This window comes from Erpetoichthys calabaricus, chromosome 2 (genome assembly GCF_900747795.2).
Source record: "Erpetoichthys calabaricus chromosome 2, fErpCal1.3, whole genome shotgun sequence".
Taxonomy (NCBI): Eukaryota; Metazoa; Chordata; class Cladistia; order Polypteriformes; family Polypteridae; genus Erpetoichthys; species Erpetoichthys calabaricus.
Genome location: NC_041395.2, coordinates 259,441,725 through 259,460,837, shown reverse-complemented (window position 1 = coordinate 259,460,837; position 19,113 = coordinate 259,441,725). Strand labels below are relative to the sequence as shown.

General features: G+C 42.2%; 1 protein-coding gene across 2 annotated transcripts in view; it reads left to right on the top strand.

The window, feature by feature from the left end:
• prkg1b (protein kinase cGMP-dependent 1b) overlaps positions 1 to 19,113 on the top strand; it is a 692,808-nt gene that overhangs the window by 549,180 nt on the left and 124,515 nt on the right. For both annotated transcript variants that reach the window (XM_028795416.2, XM_028795414.2), the window contains exon 6: positions 944 to 1,021. In XM_028795416.2, coding sequence (XP_028651249.1) covers positions 944 to 1,021 — 78 coding nt within the window. The remainder of the gene's footprint in view (positions 1 to 943; positions 1,022 to 19,113) is intronic.

The following is a 19,113-nucleotide window of genomic DNA, read 5'->3' as shown; positions in this document are numbered from 1 at the left end:
CCTACAGTCAATGGAGAATTTCTTTATCTTTTTACAATTTACTAACAAAATAACAAAATGTTTTTTCAGATCAAAGAGAATTCATGCCCCTCACATGCCAACTGTTCAAAACTTTATCAATAAAGAGTTTTGCTTTGAGAAACTCTCATCAGTTCAACTATTAGTTAGTGATGGGCTACCCAGTTATTTACACTCATTGCTTATTGACTAATGATTATGTAAAAAAGACACAATTAAGAACTGACAGTCTTACCAAAAAAGTGTGCAATGACAAAGTAAAACAAATATATGCCTAATAAATAATCAGTTATGGCAATACCCTTCAAAATAAGTAGAAATAGCCTGACATAACATTCTCAAAACTGCATATTCTAATACAGAATAGACAGAATAAAAATACATTTATTAAATATTAAAAATATGCATAAAAGCCAGCAGTGACTAGTAAATTGCAGCATCACAGCTCTCAGAGATGTATAGTAACTGATGCACGTTTATATTGATGCAAAGCCTTAAATACTCCATTTTATTCTAATAAAAGCACTTTGAGTAAAACCCATTTACATTTCCTACAAGCACAATATGGCAAGAAGCAGCCTTGGAATACTGACAGTAAAGCCACTCTTTGCTCAGGCGTTTGTACTGAATGTAATTTAAATATCTTCAGTCTAAGCATTATTTTTGTTTAAAATTTTCATAGCTAAAATTTTGGTTCTCATAGCTATAGATAAACTAAACATATTCGCAATTTAACATCTGAAAAATATAAAGTACTTACATATTGTCACATCATTTTACATTTTCTTTCCTTGAACACTCGTATTACCCTTTATGTAAATAGGTGTTGGTTGTTTAATGTAAAATCTCTGGGGCCAGCTCTTCTTAAAGTCAGTTTTCTAAAAATGGCAGTTGGCAATGATTGACAGATTTTGTCTTTCCACAGACTCACTATGATGATGGAGAGTATATCATAAGACAAGGTGCCCGTGGGGATACATTCTTTATCATCAGCAAAGGGAAGGTAAGCCTCTTCTTTATGATACACAGGGTGTGGTTAACTATAAAAAACAGAATTCTTTCTTTTACAAAGTATTTTTAATATAATGCATTTCATATCTATCTATCTATCTATCTATCTATCTATCTATCTATCTATCTATCTATCTATCTATCTATCTATCTATCTATCTATCTATCTATCTATCTTATTTGATCTTATTATCATATTTGATTGTTCTTCATGTTGTTTGATTACTACATTAGATCTAGAATTTTCTCATTTTTATGTGGTGTATGTGGAAGTTTATTATTACACTGTGTTCACAAACTGTTCAGCACAGCGTGATTACTTTCAGCTTGAGAGATCTTGGTGTTCTTATTTCACAAAACATTCAGAATTGCCACCAGCATACTTCAGACTGCTCTGGGAGTCAATAATCCCCACAAATTACATTATTTATTGCAGAATTCTGAAGTGCAGTGTTTACATGTGAACCAGGGTTATGTTGTCTCTTGAGGTTTTTTATGATACCCATCTCATATCTTATATCTTTCTTTACAAATAACTGTCAGGAGTCTAATGATATAAATACTTCTTATTTTAGCTTTTACTGAATCATTTCTTTTGGTTATCTCATGGTGTTTTACTGCTCTGAGAATACAAATGACTTTCTTTTTAGCAGAACATGTGTGACACACTTTTTATATAGTGAAATTATTTCTTCAGTTTAAAAGTAGGATAGGGCAATTTCTATCCACATAATAATGAGTTATCAAAGCTCCTAAACTTTATCCACTCATTGATTGATGAAAGAATTGTCTTTTTCACCTTGATGCTGTATTACAATAATCAAAAGCAGCTTTTAGTAAACTAATGTATTTTATATTAAAGAGTTGAGTAATAAATACATACTTGAACCTTTCTTCTTTCAACTGATAATGTTGTGGAAACACCAAAATACAGTACATTGTTATTCTTTTCTTATAGGAAGCACAAACCCTGACTTGTTTCTTGGTTATTCCATGTGTCTGATTCTGAGTTTTGTAATCTACTGTCAATTCACATTTATGTCTTTATCATTGCTTTGAGCATTTTTCCTCTGGGTGTGCATGTGCAAGGTAGAATTTTAATGATTACTTTTTACTATCTAAGGCAGACATTGAATTCACAGAATTATTTTCCACTTCAAAAAGAGTAACAGTCTTTACAAGACATCAAAGCAATGACCAGCCCTGTAGGACATAGAATTGCCAGCAAGAATTGTTGAGACCTCCTGTGAAGATATACCCACAAACCTCACAGTACTGCGTTTATAGCCACAAAACCAAGACTGAATATTAGTGTCTGTGATGTATATGAATGTTCACTCTTAATATGACTGGTCCATATAAGTAAAAAAAATTACTGATTAAAAAAACTCTTCATGTTATAATTTCAACATTCATAAGGTTATGAAATCATGAGAAGAATATTTGTGTTTGTGTTTGTTTATATACAGTACCTGGGCATTTATTAAATTTATTGTCCAGAAACACATAATAAATCATATGCTTAAATGAACTCATGCAAAATAAAATGTTTGAGAAGAAGTAGAAGTCTTTGCTTCAGTTTTTACTCATGAGTGATCATATATATAAAGTATAGATGGGTAAGTGGTCACAAATACACATATACCAATTTTTCTGTGTACATTTCATGGTAATATCATAAAAGATATAGTACAGATTATTCTGAAAATGATTTTTCCAAAGTGTTCAGAATGTTTTGAACATTATTTTGCATAAGCAATTTAACTTTGTCAGTTCTTAGACTTCTGTTTTAAATTTGTTATAAGCATATGATTTTGCCCCTTCAGTTACAATGCAGATTTTGCATTTCTTTTTAAACAGCAGACTTACACTCATCCATTTCTAAACCTACTTGGTCCAATTTGTAGTTAGGGAAATTTGGGGTATAGAGTCCATCTTTGGGCAAAAGACAGGAGACAGCCCTTATACTGGATGCCAAACCACTGCAGAATACACTCACTCTAACCTGGTTAACTTAAAGTTGTTAAGCAACCTAATCTGCAACATTTCAGGAGTTGGGAGAAAACTCCACGAAGATAATGGAAGAACATTAAAACCTTTGGGCACTGCGACAAAGCTCGCGCCAATGGTAGAAACTCATGAGCCTGGTGGTATAAGGAGGTAGCCCTGACCTCTGCACTAGTGTGCCTCCCTCACAGTACTGCAGTGTTACACGCATTCTAGATGTACTTAATTACATCTTGTGTACAGTTTTACAGTATGGTCTCTGGAAATTTTTAGCAGCAGCTCATAATGTATAGGTGATAATGCTGGAATTCTTTTTATTTTACAAACTGAAAATATTTTATTTACTTGAGCGTCACCTCAGAAAATTTCCTAATTTTCTGGCAAACAATCCAATACCATATTAGGCAACAAGGTATTACAGTATTGTTTGCACAACAATATAGTTGGGAAAAGAAGATAATATAGCTTTCAAAAAGCATTAATTAATGTTTACTCTAATCTACATAACACCTGATTAAAGGATTCAAGTCCCACTGCCAGTTTTTGTCTATGTGAGAGTTTGCATGTTCCCTCCCGTGTGTGCATGCATTTTTTTCACAGTACTCTGGTTTTCTCACCAAACGCATATAAGTCACGCTGACTGGCAACTTTTATTTGGCCTTAAATGGAAGAGAGTTTGTGGTCAAAAGTGTGCCCCAAGTCTGTCCCCCCATTAAGGATTTCTTCCTGCTTTGTGGCCTCTGCTGTAAGTATAGTAGCTGTCCACCCACAACTCTGGACTTGGATGATAATATTTACAATAGCTGATGAATGAGTTTATATTCCAATAATAGTCAATAGGAGCCAGAGACTAACTGGGAAACCACCACCATGGTCCAAATCAGCATGCAGAACAGCATCATTTTGCACAGGCCAGGCAAATTAATGTGCTAACAGCAGGAGGAAACTGATAAGGTCACCAAATGATATACAGGCTTTGCACAAAAAGAATCTGTGATCACATCTATCAGATGGCTATACCTTCCACTGTGCCACCTTGCTGAAACCAGAGCAGGACCAGAGATGGGACTGAGAAATATACAGTATATATATATTTTGTTTTTTTGGAAAAACTATTGCTTCTTCCAGAATTTGTTGTTTTGATGTGATTTCCATTGACTGTTGTACATCAAGCAGTAATAAGCTAGTGCAATGAACATACTTTAAGTAGTATCTGATTAATATGTTGGTATCGGACATACTTACTTACTGACCCAATCAAACTCTGCATTGAGGAATTGATTACTGTGCAATCATATCAACAGCGAATGTGGTTACCATCCTATATACTCATTTATTGGCTGAATTGCACCACTAACGCATCGCCTTTGGTTTATGACTACCTCATCAATATGAGTCAGGTGTGCTGTTACTGGATTTTTGATCAAATAGATGGGTGTCTTGATGAGTGGTTTGGGAATTAGACCTGTGCTGTTCTAGAAATCTCGTAGGATGTTAATATGTTTTTGAAAAGTCCAAGGAATTGTAGTTATTATATATTGTGTATAAAACATTTTATGAGTAAGTGAGCACTTAATGCCCAGAAAACCAGCTTTGATAACAGTTTTCTTGGTTGGCCTAAGCGAAGGTTTCATCTCTTTCCTGGGTCCTTGCTGGACACTGTTCCTGTCCTCTGAAACTCACTAGAGAATACAAATTACATTTAATAAAATAGTGGTATGTGTGTGTATGGTGGGGATGGTGCGCTGCTGACCTCGACTCGGGATGTTGTGGGTCGGTGGGGGGAGTACTTCGAAGACCTCCTCAATCCCACTAACATGCCTTCCAATGCGGAAGCAGAGCCTGGGGACTCGGAGGTGGGCTCCCCCATCTCTGGGACTGAGATCACCGAGGTCGTCAAAAAACTCCTTGGTGGCAGGGCCCCGGGGGTGGATGAGATACGCCCGGAGTCCTCAAGGCTCTGGATGTTGTAGGCTGTCTTGGTTGACACGTCTCTGCAACATCGCATGGACATCAGGGACAGTGCCTCTGGATTGGCAGACTGGGGTGGTGGTCCCCCTCTTTAAGAAGGGGGACCGGAGGGTGTGTTCCAACTACAGAGGGATCACACTCCTCAGCCTCCCTGGAAAAGTCTATTCAGGGGTTCTGGAGAGGAAGGTCGGTCGGATAGTCAAACCTCGGATTCAGGAGGAACAGTGTGGTTTTCGTCCTGGTCGCGGAACAGTGGACCAGCTCTACACCCTTAGCAGGGTCCTGGAGGGTGCATGGGAGTTCGCCCAACCAGTCTACGTGTGTTTTGTGGACTTGGAAAAGGCGTTCTACCGTGTCCCTCGGGGGAATCCTGTGGGGGGTGCTCCGAGAGTATGGGGTACCGGACCCCCTGATAAGAGCTGTTCGGTCCCTGTACGATCGGTGTCAGAGCTTGGTCCGCATTGCCGGCAGTAAGTCAAACCCGTTTCCAGTGAGAATTGGACTCCGCCAGGGCTGCCCTTTGTCACCGATTCTGTTCATAACTTTTATGGACAGAATTTCTAGGCGCAGCCAGGGTGTTGAGGGGGTCCGGCTTGATGGACTCAGGATTGGGTCACTGCTTTTTGCAGATGATGTTGTCCTGTTTGCTTCATCAGGCCGTGATCTTCAGCTCTCTCTGCATCGGTTCGCAGCTGAGTGTGAAGCGGCTGGGATGGGAATCAGCACCTCCAAATCCGAGACCATGGTCCTCAGCCGGAAAAGGGTGAAGTGCCCTCTCAGGGTTGGGAGCGAGATCCTGCCCCAAGTGGAGGAGTTCAAGTATCTCGGGGTCTTGTTCACGAGTGAGGGAAGAATGGAGCGTGAGATCGACAGGCGGATCGGTGCGGCGTCTGCAGTGATGTGGGCTCTGCATCAGTCTGTCGTGGTGAAAAAGGAGCTGAGCCATAAGGCAAAGCTCTCAATTTACCAGTCGATCAATGTTCCTTTCTCTCACCTATGGTCATGAGCTATGGGTAGTGACCGAAAGAAAGAGATCGCGAATACAAGCGGCTGAAATGAGTTTTCTCCACAGGGTGTCTGGGCTCTCCCTTAAAGATAGGGTGAGAAGCTCAATCATCCGGGAGGGGCTCAGAGTAGAGCCGCTGCTCCTCCGCATCGAGAGGAGTCAGATGAGGTGGCTCGGGCATCTGATCAGGATGCCTCCTGGACGCCTCCCTGGTGAGGTTTTCTGGGCACGTCCAACCGAGAGGAGGCCCCGGGGAAGACCCAGGACACGCTGGAGGGACTATGTCTCCCGGCTGGCCTGGGAACGCCTTGGGATTCCCCCGGAAGAGCTAGAAGAAGTGGCCGAGGAGAGGGAAGTCTGGGCATCTCTGCTCAAGCTGCTGCCCCCGCGACCCGACCTTGGATAAGCGGAAGAGGATGGATGGATGGATAAAATAGTGGTCTTTTACGGACTGCCTACTAAACATATTATTATCATTAATTACCAGTAATATTTTTTCATGTAGTGTTTACATAATAATAATAATAATAATTCATTACATTTATATAGCGCTTTTCTCAATACTCAAAGCGCTATCCACACAGGGAGGAACCAGGAAGCGAACCCACAATCTTCCACAGTCTCCTTACTGCAAAGCAGCAGCACTACCACTGCGCCACCTGTGAGGACTGCATGACTGGATCATTTAAGTTACTCAGAATAATGAATGTAAGACTATTGTCAATCTGAGAAATGCAGCTCTGTGAAAATCTACAATATTGCTTAGATAAGTCATAGGAAGCTGACATTTCAACATAACATTCATCTTCCATAGATATGTTTTAAATGTTTAGATGGCACACTTTTAGGAAAGCTGACATTTAGACATAACATTCAGCTTCTATCATTATTTTTTAGATGTTTTCAGCCAGTCAGCCATTGTGGGGAAAGGCAGCAGCAAATCATATGCAAGACTTAAGTAAGCCTCAAGTCCTGAACTTCAAGCTTCAAGTTAAATCTCAAGTTAAGATGATTACATTCAAGCAAGTCAAGTCAAGTCATAGTTGAGAAGACTTGAGTGAAGCAGTGCGTACACTTTCACAACTATCTGCAATTAATCAAATTACGATAACGTCTAATGCATGCTAACATATAAACCGAGAATAGACTTTCTCAGAGAAAACTATCCTAAATAAGAAGTAACAGCGATTGGTATATGAATAACTAGTGTTAGTAAATTAAATTAATTTTTACAGGATTTTTGTGGCTGCATTATCAAACTTGAACACCAGTTCATCAAGGTTCCTGGGTGAAGGCACTACCAGTATTCTGACTGCCACTTTGAATAATGATGGAGAATCAGTTTAGTTTCTGCCCAAAAGAGAAGAGTATTGCCTCTGCAGAACTTGACCGCTACAACTTTAAGCTTATTGCATTTTATTTCCTCACTTGGGTTGTGTTCTTTATTTAAAGAAGTAATGGGTTGCATTTTGGTCTGCTCAACCTGTAGGCCTATTCCACAATCATCTCTAGTAAACAAAAGTATATAGAAATAACAAAGATAGTTATGAAAGATCAAAAATGTCAAATTGCATGTGTTTGTGAAGAAGCAACAATGTAATGACATGCCAGTTGTTGATTTTACTGTATACCTTTGGCAGTGTTTAGTTTGTGTAGTTATTGTTTTTAGTAGCCAGTATTTTCTCATCTCCCAAAAACCAAATCAAAGTTGCCACACTATAATGAAACAGCAAACATGCCATGAGTGTGAGCACTCCATATTGGCATGCAGCCAAAGAGTTAAAGTGTTACAGCAGTCTTAACTCTGATATCCCTTAGTTTAGGCATCTGAAAGTCTTGGCCATCTAAACATTATCTAATACATACTGTATTGCAGACTCAAATAGCATACTGTTATATCTCAGCCCTTTTCTGTGAGCTACTGAAGAAGGCTGGAAAGTTGGCCATAACAGCAGCCTTGCATAGCACTTAGGAAACAGCAGTTGTGGCACATCACTCGCTTTATAATAAAGCATTTATGATTCTCTCTGCATCATCCCTTTGTGTGGTTTGATGGCAGCACAGATTCTCACTTGGATCGACAGTTCACAGAGATGGGGAAAAAAGTAGGTTGTTTTTGACCCTGTGGAGAGTGGGTGATCCGAATCTGCATGAGAAAGCATTGATCAGGGTTAGAGAGAAGTGGCAAGAAACAGGGTCGTTGCAACTATAAAGGTGACACAGGATCGAGGAAGCAGGCTAAAGTGGTACATTAATTGGAACAATGACATATCAGTTACTGTATTTGGGACCAACACTCTAGTAAGCGTAACTCTCTTTATCAATTTTGAAATGATAAAAACAATATAAAGAAGCTGTTGTCATTCTCTGATGTCTGCCCTGCTGATCTAGCAGATGGCCATTCTATTGTTTTCAGTGTAGTCTGCAGTAATTTGGGAATAGCCAAAATTAATAATCCATGAGGCTGATGCCCCCATAGTTTTTGCCCTACAACATGTTAATTAGTCCTGATGACTTCTGCAGGCTTGAAAAGTATATTAACTGAATGAAAATTTAAAGGATGCAATTTAAAAAATAACTGCGGTGATATAAAATGAGACTTTGTAAGTAATGTGTCTTAAGTTGCAAGTCATCAATAAGCAAATCTAAGTCAAGCCTTTTTTAAAATATTGTTAAGAAAGTCACAAGACACTAAAGTTAAGACTCAAGTCCAACTTCAGTCAAGTCATGTGACATGAATCACCCACATCTATCAGAAACTCATTAAGGTTCAGTGGATACTGACTGTCACTGTACAGTTGTTCTTGTATATATTAAGAATATGTTAATTAAATAATTCCACGGGTACAACCCATGTATCTTGAAACTCGCAAGATATGAAAAACAATAAATTGTACCATGTAAATACCTAGAAAAGCAAACCTCTGAATGAAAGGATGTAGCATTGTGTTGTAGTGGAAAAACTACTTGGAAAACTACTGAAAGATGATGAGCTCAGTGCCATTGCATCCAATACTTTGCAATTGATCCTGTGTTGTTTTGGAGAGTCCACACTGTGAAAAGAACCGGCAGCTGCATCTTCAAGTCTGTACCAAATGACCTTACAGCTACAGATCTGATAGTGAAATTTCTTTCCAGGAATTAAGGTTAAGATGGCCCTGAGCAGGAATCAACAAGTACAGACAGTCTACAGTAGCCTTGCTGTCAATGATGAAAAAGATTTGCGGCTCAAACTAACACATAAATCAAAAGACTGCAAGAAACCATATGTGATGAATGGCTTGAGCATTGGTCAAAATTCTCTCTCTAAGCAGAGCAAAAATACAGAAACACAAAGCAACATTGTGACTGATGAAGGCTTTCATCTTCAAAAGTGAGAAAGGTCATTATTCACACCTCACTCAGATAATGTCAGTTGCACAGCTATGGAGGACTGTAAATCGAGAACCCATTATGCTAGTTTTGTCTGACATATGTAAGCAAATTGTGAGCATGTGAAACTGTTCCACTTTATCAAATGTCCTTTAAACATGAAAGAGTCCAAGATATGGCACAAGATAGTCTATATGAACATTGTGGATATCTTTACCTTAAGTGTTTCAAACTTGACATGCTTTGCCACACTACATTCATATGTGAGATGCACAAAATAAAAGAAGCCTTTGCTGGACACGGCATAAAAGTAACCATTTGAAAATAGACTCCAGTATGCATTTAAAGAATTCAAGACTAGTGATTGTGAATTTACAGTGCTGATGCCATTACAAAGGCCACTTAACCCTCAAAGTAATGATTATGCTGAGAAATGTACAGATTGTAAAGTTGCTGAGGGGAAAGACTAGAAAAGCCCTTCTCTTAATACATAACAATCATAAAACCTGGACGACAGTATAAATTCCTCAGCACAGTAAGTGATACACGCTGCTTACATTCATTCCTTCCTATTGTGAAGCAGCAGTTTCAACCCGAGGTCATGAAACACAAAGAAGCTCATGCAAAGTAGGAACAGATTCACAAACAGTAGAGCTGCATCTCTTGGATTACATGGTCATAAGCCTTTTCCAAGTTCACAAAGGCATATGTGAACAGAATTAGCAACCTGTATGACCCCTCACATATTCAATGCATTTATATTTTAGTCCGTTTATTCTTATTAAAGGATACATTGGTTATTTTGAAGTCAAAGTTATCTTTAACAATTATGGCATTTGTGTTCATACTTGAACCATTATTTATAACTTTTAAAAAGTATTTTTCCCTCTGTGACGTACAGTGGTGATCTAGGAGTACCAGAGGAAATGTGAAACAAAAGCCTTAATTTATCTTTTAACTGCACTTCAACTTATGAGTCTAGTGCACTATATAATAAGTACATACAGTACCAAGGCAAGACAAACAGTTGGTCCACTGTTCCTGAACTAACATTGAAATCCACATGTGTACTTCTGGATTTCAGGTTCATCTATAGAATAAAGTGTCTTTCTTGTATATCTGCAATTTGTACTTTCCCAAGTAGACAGTGAAGTGAAATCCCTCGCTAAATGCAACACACATTTTTGTCCATCTGTGTAAAAATGGAGAGTATGACCATAGTCTGCCAGACATGAGTCACAGTGCCCACCTTATACACAACACTGAAGATGCTTGTTAACCAGACAATCACATGATATCCAGTGCTGTAGGTACTTCTAGAAATACCTTGTCCACTGTGGCCTTGCCTCTATGGACCTTAGTCACAGAAGAAGACCTAAGCACAGCCAATACTTCCACCATTTCCTTCACTTTCAAGTTCATAAACACTGCATAAAGAATGTTCTCAAAGTGCCCCTTCCATTTCTGCATGATATCCCCAATTGAGATCAACTGTTTTTAACCCTTGATAACTAGAAACTGGACAATGCCATACCAACATTTTGTTATGAAACGATTGACGAGGATCTCTTTTTCAGAATGTCATTCTCCATGGCCTCAATAAACCCCTCTTATACACACGCATTCATTGTAGCCTTTGGAAACCCTCCATCTAACATTGCACCCAAGGCCTTTCCATTTAACTTAAGAGTATAAGGTATGCTAAAGGAGGTACTGTATGTGTGTCTGCTTGATATAGAAAAATAAACATTTAAAATTAAATGAAAGACTTTATTTTTGTTTAATGTACACAAATACATAATTGGCTTGCATTTCAGTCATTTGATCATATTCCTTCTCATGCTCAGACTATATAATGCACTAGTGTGACCACATCTAGAGTATTATTTGCAATTCTGGGGCCTCATGTATAACGCCGTGCGTAGAACTCACACTATAACATGGCGTAAGCACAAAAGCGGGAATGTGCGTACGCACAGAAAAATCCAGATGCAGGAATCTGTACGTACGCAAACTTTCACGTTCTTCCACTACATAAATCCCGATCAGCGTGAAAAGTAACGCATGTACACGCGCCTTCTGTCCCGCCCCAACTCCTCCCAGAATTACGCCTCTTTGAATATGCAAATCAATATAAATAGCCTTCTGAGAAAAGACAATGGGAAAAGCACGGGGGAAAATATAAGAATTTCAGCAACTACCAAGTGGAGGCAAAGGAAAAACGTTCTATTTGTTGGTTTAAACAGTGGTATAATCAACAAAAGGAAGTTGATCGAGTGACAGAGTGTCAGAGAAACTCGAAAGCTCAAGTTCACAAAGTCGCACAGTGCCCGAAATAAGAAAGAAATCACATATCAAAGTCGCAGTGAAAAGGCAAGTCGTAGCCCACCATCTGAGTGAGCTTATCAGGGTACAGACAAAAACATAGGCACACAGTGGGAAAAAAGCACGAAATGTCAACTTTAATCTCGAAATTTCCACTTTAATCACGTAGTTTATTTTGCCATTAAAGTAGAACATCATAAACTTCATCTTAAAATCGTTTAATTTACTAGTTTCTCAAATCCCATTGTAACTAAAGTAGCACATTAAATGCTTTGTTCTGTATTTGATCTTCTATGTGCTCTATGTGTGTGAATCACTACCTGCTTCTTAAACGGACTTTCTCTTTCTCCGACAGGACACATAATCCATTACATTCGTGATATTACAGCTCTCTGAATAATTAAAATACTGTGATGTATACGTGATATCTTTTTCATGATGATAGGAATGAAAGCATGTTATTAAACATGGGAACACGGTGGCGCAGTGCTTGTTCATATCTCACGCAAGAGGCTTGCTGCGCCATGCGCGACCTTCAATGAAATAATTTATCACAGCAGTACTGTCTCTTTCAAACGTACTAACCTCCAATTCCTGTCCTTACTTTTCTTTCTCCAAATACCCAATCGCCACACAATCAGCTATGTAATAGATGTGAAGCCATTTGTAAGCTTAGAACGCCGATTCTTCAAAACTTTTAAGGAACATTGAAATATCTTCGTAGTATATGTTTAATTATTCTATCCATCTATCTTTCCAGTGTCGCGTCAGCGCAAGAATACAACGCAATGCAGGAACAATCCATGAACTAGCTAGCGCTGCGGCACTGTGTCCTCACATGTTTAATTATTAACAGTACAGATTATTTAAATGAAGTTAAAGTTTTATCTGTATAATATAATCAACATATTTTGCTGCATTCCCATGGGCTCACCACCTATGGGAGGGGCCAAGGAGGTCGGGTGCAGTGTGAGTTGGGTGGTGGCCGAAGGCGGGGACCTTGGCGGTCCGATCCTCGGCTACAGAAGCTGGCTCTTGGGACGTGAATGTCACCTCTCTGAAGGGGAAGGAGCCTGAGCTAGTGCGCGAAGTTGAGAGGTTCCGGCTAGATATAGTCGGACTCACCTCGACGCACAGCTTGGACTCTGGAACCAATCTCCTTGAGAGGGGCTGGACTCTGTACCACTCTGGAGTTGCCCCCGGTGAGAGGCGCCGAGCGGGTGTGGGTATACTTATTGCCCCCCGACTTGGAGCCTGTACATTGGGGTTTACCCCGGTGGACGAGAGGGTAGCGTCTCTTCGCCTTCGGGTGGGGGGACGGGTCCTAACTGTTGTTTGTGCGTATGCACCGAACAGCAGTTTGGAGTACCCACCCTTTTTGGAGTCCCTGGAGGGGGTGCTAGAGGGCATACCTCCTGGGGACTCCCTCGTTCTGCTGGGAGACTTCAATGCTCACGTGGGCAATGACAGTGAGACCTGGAAGGGCGTGATTGGGAGGAATGGCCCCCCCGATCTGAACCCGAGCGGTGTTTTGTTATTGGACTTCTGTGCTCGTCACGGATTGTCCATAACGAACACCATGTTCAAGCATAGGGGTGTTCATATGTGCACTTGGCACCAGGACACCCTAGGCCTCAGTTCGATGATCGACTTTGTGGTCGTGTCGTCGGACTTGCGGCCACATGTCTTGGACACTCGGGTGAAGAGAGGGGCGGAGCTGTCAACTGATCACCACCTGGTGGTGAGTTGGCTTCGATGGTGGGTAGGATGCCGGTCAGGCGTGGTAGGCCCAAACGTGTTGTGAGGGTCTGCTGGGAACGTCTGGCAGAGCCCCCCTGTCAGAAGTAGCTTCAACTCCCACCTCCAGCAGAACTTCGACCATGTCCCGAGGGAGGTGGGGGACATTGAGTCCGAATGGGCCATGTTCCGTGCCTCTATTGTTGAGGCGGCTGACCGGAGCTGTGGCCGTAAGGTGGTCGGTGCCTGTCGTGGCGGCAATCCCCGAACCCGATGGTGGACACCGGTGGTGAAGGATGCCGTCAAGCTGAAGAAGGAGTCTTACAGGACCCTTTTGTCCTGTGGGACCCTGGAGGCAGCTGATAGGTACCGGCAGGCCAAGCGGAATGCAGCTTTGGTGGTTGCTGAGGCAAAAACTCGGGCGTGGGAGGAGTTTGGGGAGGCCATGGAGAACGACTTTCGGACGGCTTCGAGGAGATTCTGGTCCACCATCCGGCGTCTCAGGAAGGGGAAGCAGTGCAGTGTTAACACTGTATATGGTGGGGATGGTGCGCTGCTGACGTCGACTCGGGACGTTGTGGGTCGGTGGGGGGAGTACTTCGAAGACCTCCTCAATCCCATTAACATGCCTTCCAATGAGGAAGCAGAGCCTGGAGACTCAGAGGTGGGCTCCCCCATCTCTGGGACTGAGGTCACCGAGGTGGTCAAAAAACTCCTTGGTGGCAGGGCCCCCGGGGGTGGATGAGATACGCCCGGAGTTCCTCAAGGCTCTGGATGTTGTAGGACTGTCTTGGTTGACACGCCTCTGCAACATTGCATGGACATCAGGGACAGTGCCTCTGGATTGGCAGACCGGGGTGGTGATCCCCCTCTTTAAGAAGGGGGATCGGAGGGGTGTGTTCCAACTACAGAGGGATCACACTCCTCAGCCTCCCTGGAAAAGTCTATTCAGGGGTCCTGGAGAGGAGGGTCCGTCGGATAGTCGAGCCTCGGATTCAGGAGGAACAGTGTGGTTTTCGTCCTGGTCGCGGAACAGTGGACCAGCTCTATACCCTTAGCAGGGTCCTGGAGGGTGCATGGGAGTTTGCCCAACCAGTCTACATGTGTTTTGTGGACTTGGAAAAGGCATTCGACCGTGTCCCTCGGGGAATCCTGTGGGGGGTACTCCGAGAGTATGGGGTACCGGCCCCCCTGATAAGGGCTGTTCGGTCCCTGTACGATCGGTGCCAGAGCTTGGTCCGCATTGCCGGCAGTAAGTCGAACCCGTTTCCAGTGAGAGTTGGACTCCGCCAGGGCTGCCCTTTGTCACCGATTCTGTTCATAACTTTTTATGGACAGAATTTCTAGGCGCAGCCAGGGCGTTGAGGGGGTCCGGTTTGGTGGGCTCAGGATTGGGTCACTGCTTTTTGCAGATGATGTTGTCCTGTTTGCTTCATCAGGCCGTGATCTTCAGCTCTCTCTGGATCGGTTCGCAGCCGAGTGTGAAGCAGCTGGGATGAGAATCAGCACCTCCAAATCCGAGACCATGGTCCTCAGCCGGAAAAGGGTGGAGTGCCCTCTCAGGGTTGGTAGCGAGATCCTGCCTCAAGTGGAGGAGTTCAAGTATCTCGGGATCTTGTTCACGAGTGAGGGAAGAATGGAGCGTGAGATCGACAGGCGGATCGGTGCAGCATCCGCAGTAATGCGGGCGCTGCATCGGTCTGTCGTGGTGAAAAAGGAGCTGAGCCGCAAGGCGAAGCTCTCAATTTACCAGTCGATCTATGTTCCTACCCTCACCTATGGTCATGAACTATGGGTAGTGACCGAAAGAACGAGATCGCGAATACAAGCGGCTGAAATGAGTTTCCTCCGCAGGGTGTCTGGGCTTTCCCTTAAAGATAGGGTGAGAAGCTCAGTCATCCGGGAGGGGCTCAGAGTAGAGCCGCTGCTCCTCCGCATCGAGAGGAGTCAGATGAGGTGGCTCGGGCATCTGATCAGGATGCCTCCTGGACGCCTCCCTGGTGAGGTGTTCCGGGCACGTCCAACCGGGAGGAGGCCCCAGGGAAGACCCAGGACACGTTGGAGGGACTATGTCTCTCGACTGGCCTGGGAACGCCTTGGGATTCTTCCGGAAGAGCTAGAAGAAGTGGCCGGGGAGAGGGAAGTCTGGGCATCTCTGCTCAAGCTGCTGCCCCCGCGACCCGACCTCGGATAAGCGGGAGACAATGGATGGATGGATGGATGGATATTTTGCTGCATTTCATCTTAAAAATGAATACCGTCATCATATGTAAATACGCGCTTTATAAAGTGGCGCAGGTTGTGCAATATTATAACTGTAGTGCAAGTTTACAGTGAGGTAATTGTACTTATAAGTAAACAGTTCTACAAGGAGCACTTGATGGACTGATTGAGTGCGTTTAGAGTTCTTGGGATGAAACCTTTTCTAAACCGCGAAGTCCGTACTGGGAAGTCTCTAAAGCGTTTTGCCATGGCTCAGGCAGCGTCTGCTTCATGCTGTATACCGATATTTCTCTTTCCGATCAGCTGCTGCTGTGATTCCCCACTCAGATACAGTGATATAAATACTCCGAGTGGTGCAGTGAGAGTAATATGGAAAAAGATGATCTGCTGTGGCAACCCTTAACAGGAGCAGCTGAAAGAAGAAGAAGATGCAGTGAGAGTTACAACGCTAAAGCAGTTATGGTGTTTGGAATACTATGGCTATTCCCTGGACCATTATATTGCTGCAGGTTAACTACAATCAGATGCATTACACTAATAAACAATATGCAGTTAGTTTCAGTGTATTTATAAAGCCGCGTCAGGAATGTGGATCTAAGAAAGAAAGGATGACTACACAGGAACAGTAGCACTGCTTTGACGCTGAGTGCCGCCAGTCTGCAAAACCGAGCGGAGAAATTGTGTACGCCAGGGCATGAGGTACCGTGGAAATGTGCATGGCTTTACGCCAAGTTTAGGTTTTATACATCGCGATTTGAGCATGGAAACGGGAGTATGCAACATTTCTGTGTACGCACCGTTTATACATGAGGCCCCTGGTCACTTCGTGTGATAAGTGGTCCGTGGCATCAGGTACATTTTAAATAAGTAATTGTGCACCAAGAAAGTGCATGCACCAATTGGGCATGGGTGTGTATGAATGCATTTCAGTTAACTGAGGAGCTAGCTGACCACACTGCATACACATGCAGAGGTGGGCAGATCAGTCAGGTGTTTCAATGATGCCACAGAGGGTAGCATCATTAGCACAGTAGCTCATCGCACATGTGCCTAATTAGGCAGTTGTATATATAAGGAGCTTGCATAAGCAAAAGGGTGTAGGGGAGAAAAAGAAAGAGCAGAATTAGAGCTGTGAGACGAACCAGCCAGTCAGCCATTGTGGAGAAAGGCAGTGTAATCATCAGGCCCTGCGAAGGAGCGAAGGATTGGCACTCCTGTGGCAGATCGTCCCCATAGTCCAGAGGAGTGGGTGCAATCCAGGCGGAGCCCTCTCCAGGGATCCGAGGAACGCCAGAGCAATGGAGAAGGATGACGAGAGGACAACTGACCCCGAGCAGTACAGCTGATGCTGCTCAAGGTAGCTAATATGGGGGTCGGGTTGGTGAGGACAAATACTGTGGGAGGCTCCGCCAGCTGAGCAAGTAATGGGGAAGCTGGGGAGACGAAAAGGGAGTTGTGCTGAGCACATCTGAGAGTGGAAGGAACATCGACCTGATGACTGTGTTGTTGGTTTTTATTCTCATTTTAAGGCTTCATATTGTACTCATGGATTGTCACTGTTTTAATGGATTATTTGTTTATTGGAGATTTTGCACTGCACTTCGCAGACTTAGATTTGGATTGTTTTAATAAAAGCACTGTTCACTTTTTCACACCTACCCCTTACTTTGTACATGTGTCCTCATTTGCCTGACTCATCTCAGTAAAAAAAGTTATTGATGGTGGTGGGTTAAAGAGGCTCCTGGACATAACAGGAGCATGGAGCTAACCTGCACCATCACACTACGCTACAAAAATGACATAGCAACACTTTAAGCCATGCAGAGAAGAGTCACCATGTATACCCTAGGACTTAAGGACATATTGTACACTGACAGGCTCATAGAGACAATCTTCTTTAATCCTAAGCAGAGGAGGCTGACGGGGACCTAATTCTTCTTCAAAATTCTCAAAAGCATTGAAAAAGTTGATCTCTCAGAATTCTTTCAACTCGGCAGCGAATCCCATACTGAGGGACGCCTGTGGAAATTTAAGGGTCATGTATTTAAACTGAAGCCAGGGATTATTTTTGCACAGAAAGAGTTGTGGAAATATGGAATAAACTACAGAACCAAGTAGTTGAAGCAGAAACCTTGAGATCTTTAAAAAGTATTGGACAAGATATTGGGACATGTTCACTATTAGCTAAACTAACAAGCTTGATGAATGGAATAGCCTGCTGTTATGTATTGTCTACTTGTGCCTTAATAAAGGTTTTATTGACTTATTTCAACGTTAAATAGTAAGCTTCTTTATATAATCTTAATCTTAAGAGTCAAGGGTTGTGAGGTGGGGCGGCTACTTTCTGTGCCACCATGCAACTATTTTATTTAGGAAAAAAAAGTTGCAGTATTGCTTGAATATCAATCATAGCTGGCTCTAGCTTATATTAGTTGCTACTCAGATTACCGTCTGTCATCAATTAATATAAAGAATGAAGCATTTAATTACATTGAACATATACAAATGTATACCTGTTTAGGAACTTCTTTTTAAATTTAAATTGAAACACAGATGACCAGTCAGAAAGACTTCACTGGATGCTAAGTGTGGATTTGAGTAAAACAGGTAGAGGTGTTTAGTATAAAATCTATACTTGTGCTTTAGAGAAAATTAAAATTGTCAAAGTGAAAGATGTCTTAGTTAGTCAATGACAGTATTACAGTGTTAATACAGAAAATTCTATAACGTTGCATCACAAAGTAAGTGCAGTCGAATAAATTAAAGAAAACAAACACACAAGAAAAAACATTTCAACTGTGTATACAGTACATGGTGCAGGCTGGTTTTGCTCCTTTATAATTAGCTCAAAGCAATTCAAAAATCATACATTAGCCCACTCACCATATATAGTTTGCTTCTAAAAATTGGACCTCTCTTTCCTCTGCCAATGGGTTTTACACCATCCACCTGCTCAAAGAAGTCTTCTTTAATATTTAACCAGAAGGTTTGAAAGTGTGGGGGTTCTATTCTAAAAAGCATCTAAATCACTACAGGATGTTGACTTCTGGTGGCCTCACTGTTCACTTCAGTATTCTCAGACCAGTTCTTCATATGATTTACTTAGACACCCTGTTGTGTTGTGAAAGGAGGGAGATTTCATAATTACTGCAAAAAGAGGCACAGGGCTTTTAATTCGTAAAATGCCCCCCAAGTTCAGGACTCATTCAAAACTGATACATTTTTAGTGGGTGTGCCGCCCTCTAGTGGCTGACCAATGCTTCAAATTATAGGAGGATCTGTCGGCATGCCATAAGAACACATTCTGCTACCAGGTGGTTATTGTACCTTTTCCTTCCAGATGGTCCTTCTCCCCTGTGGCACACCTCAGTCAACCAGGCATTCTGGCACAATATATAGATAGCTATTGTGTGTAGTACAAGTCCATTATTGTTCAAAACTGC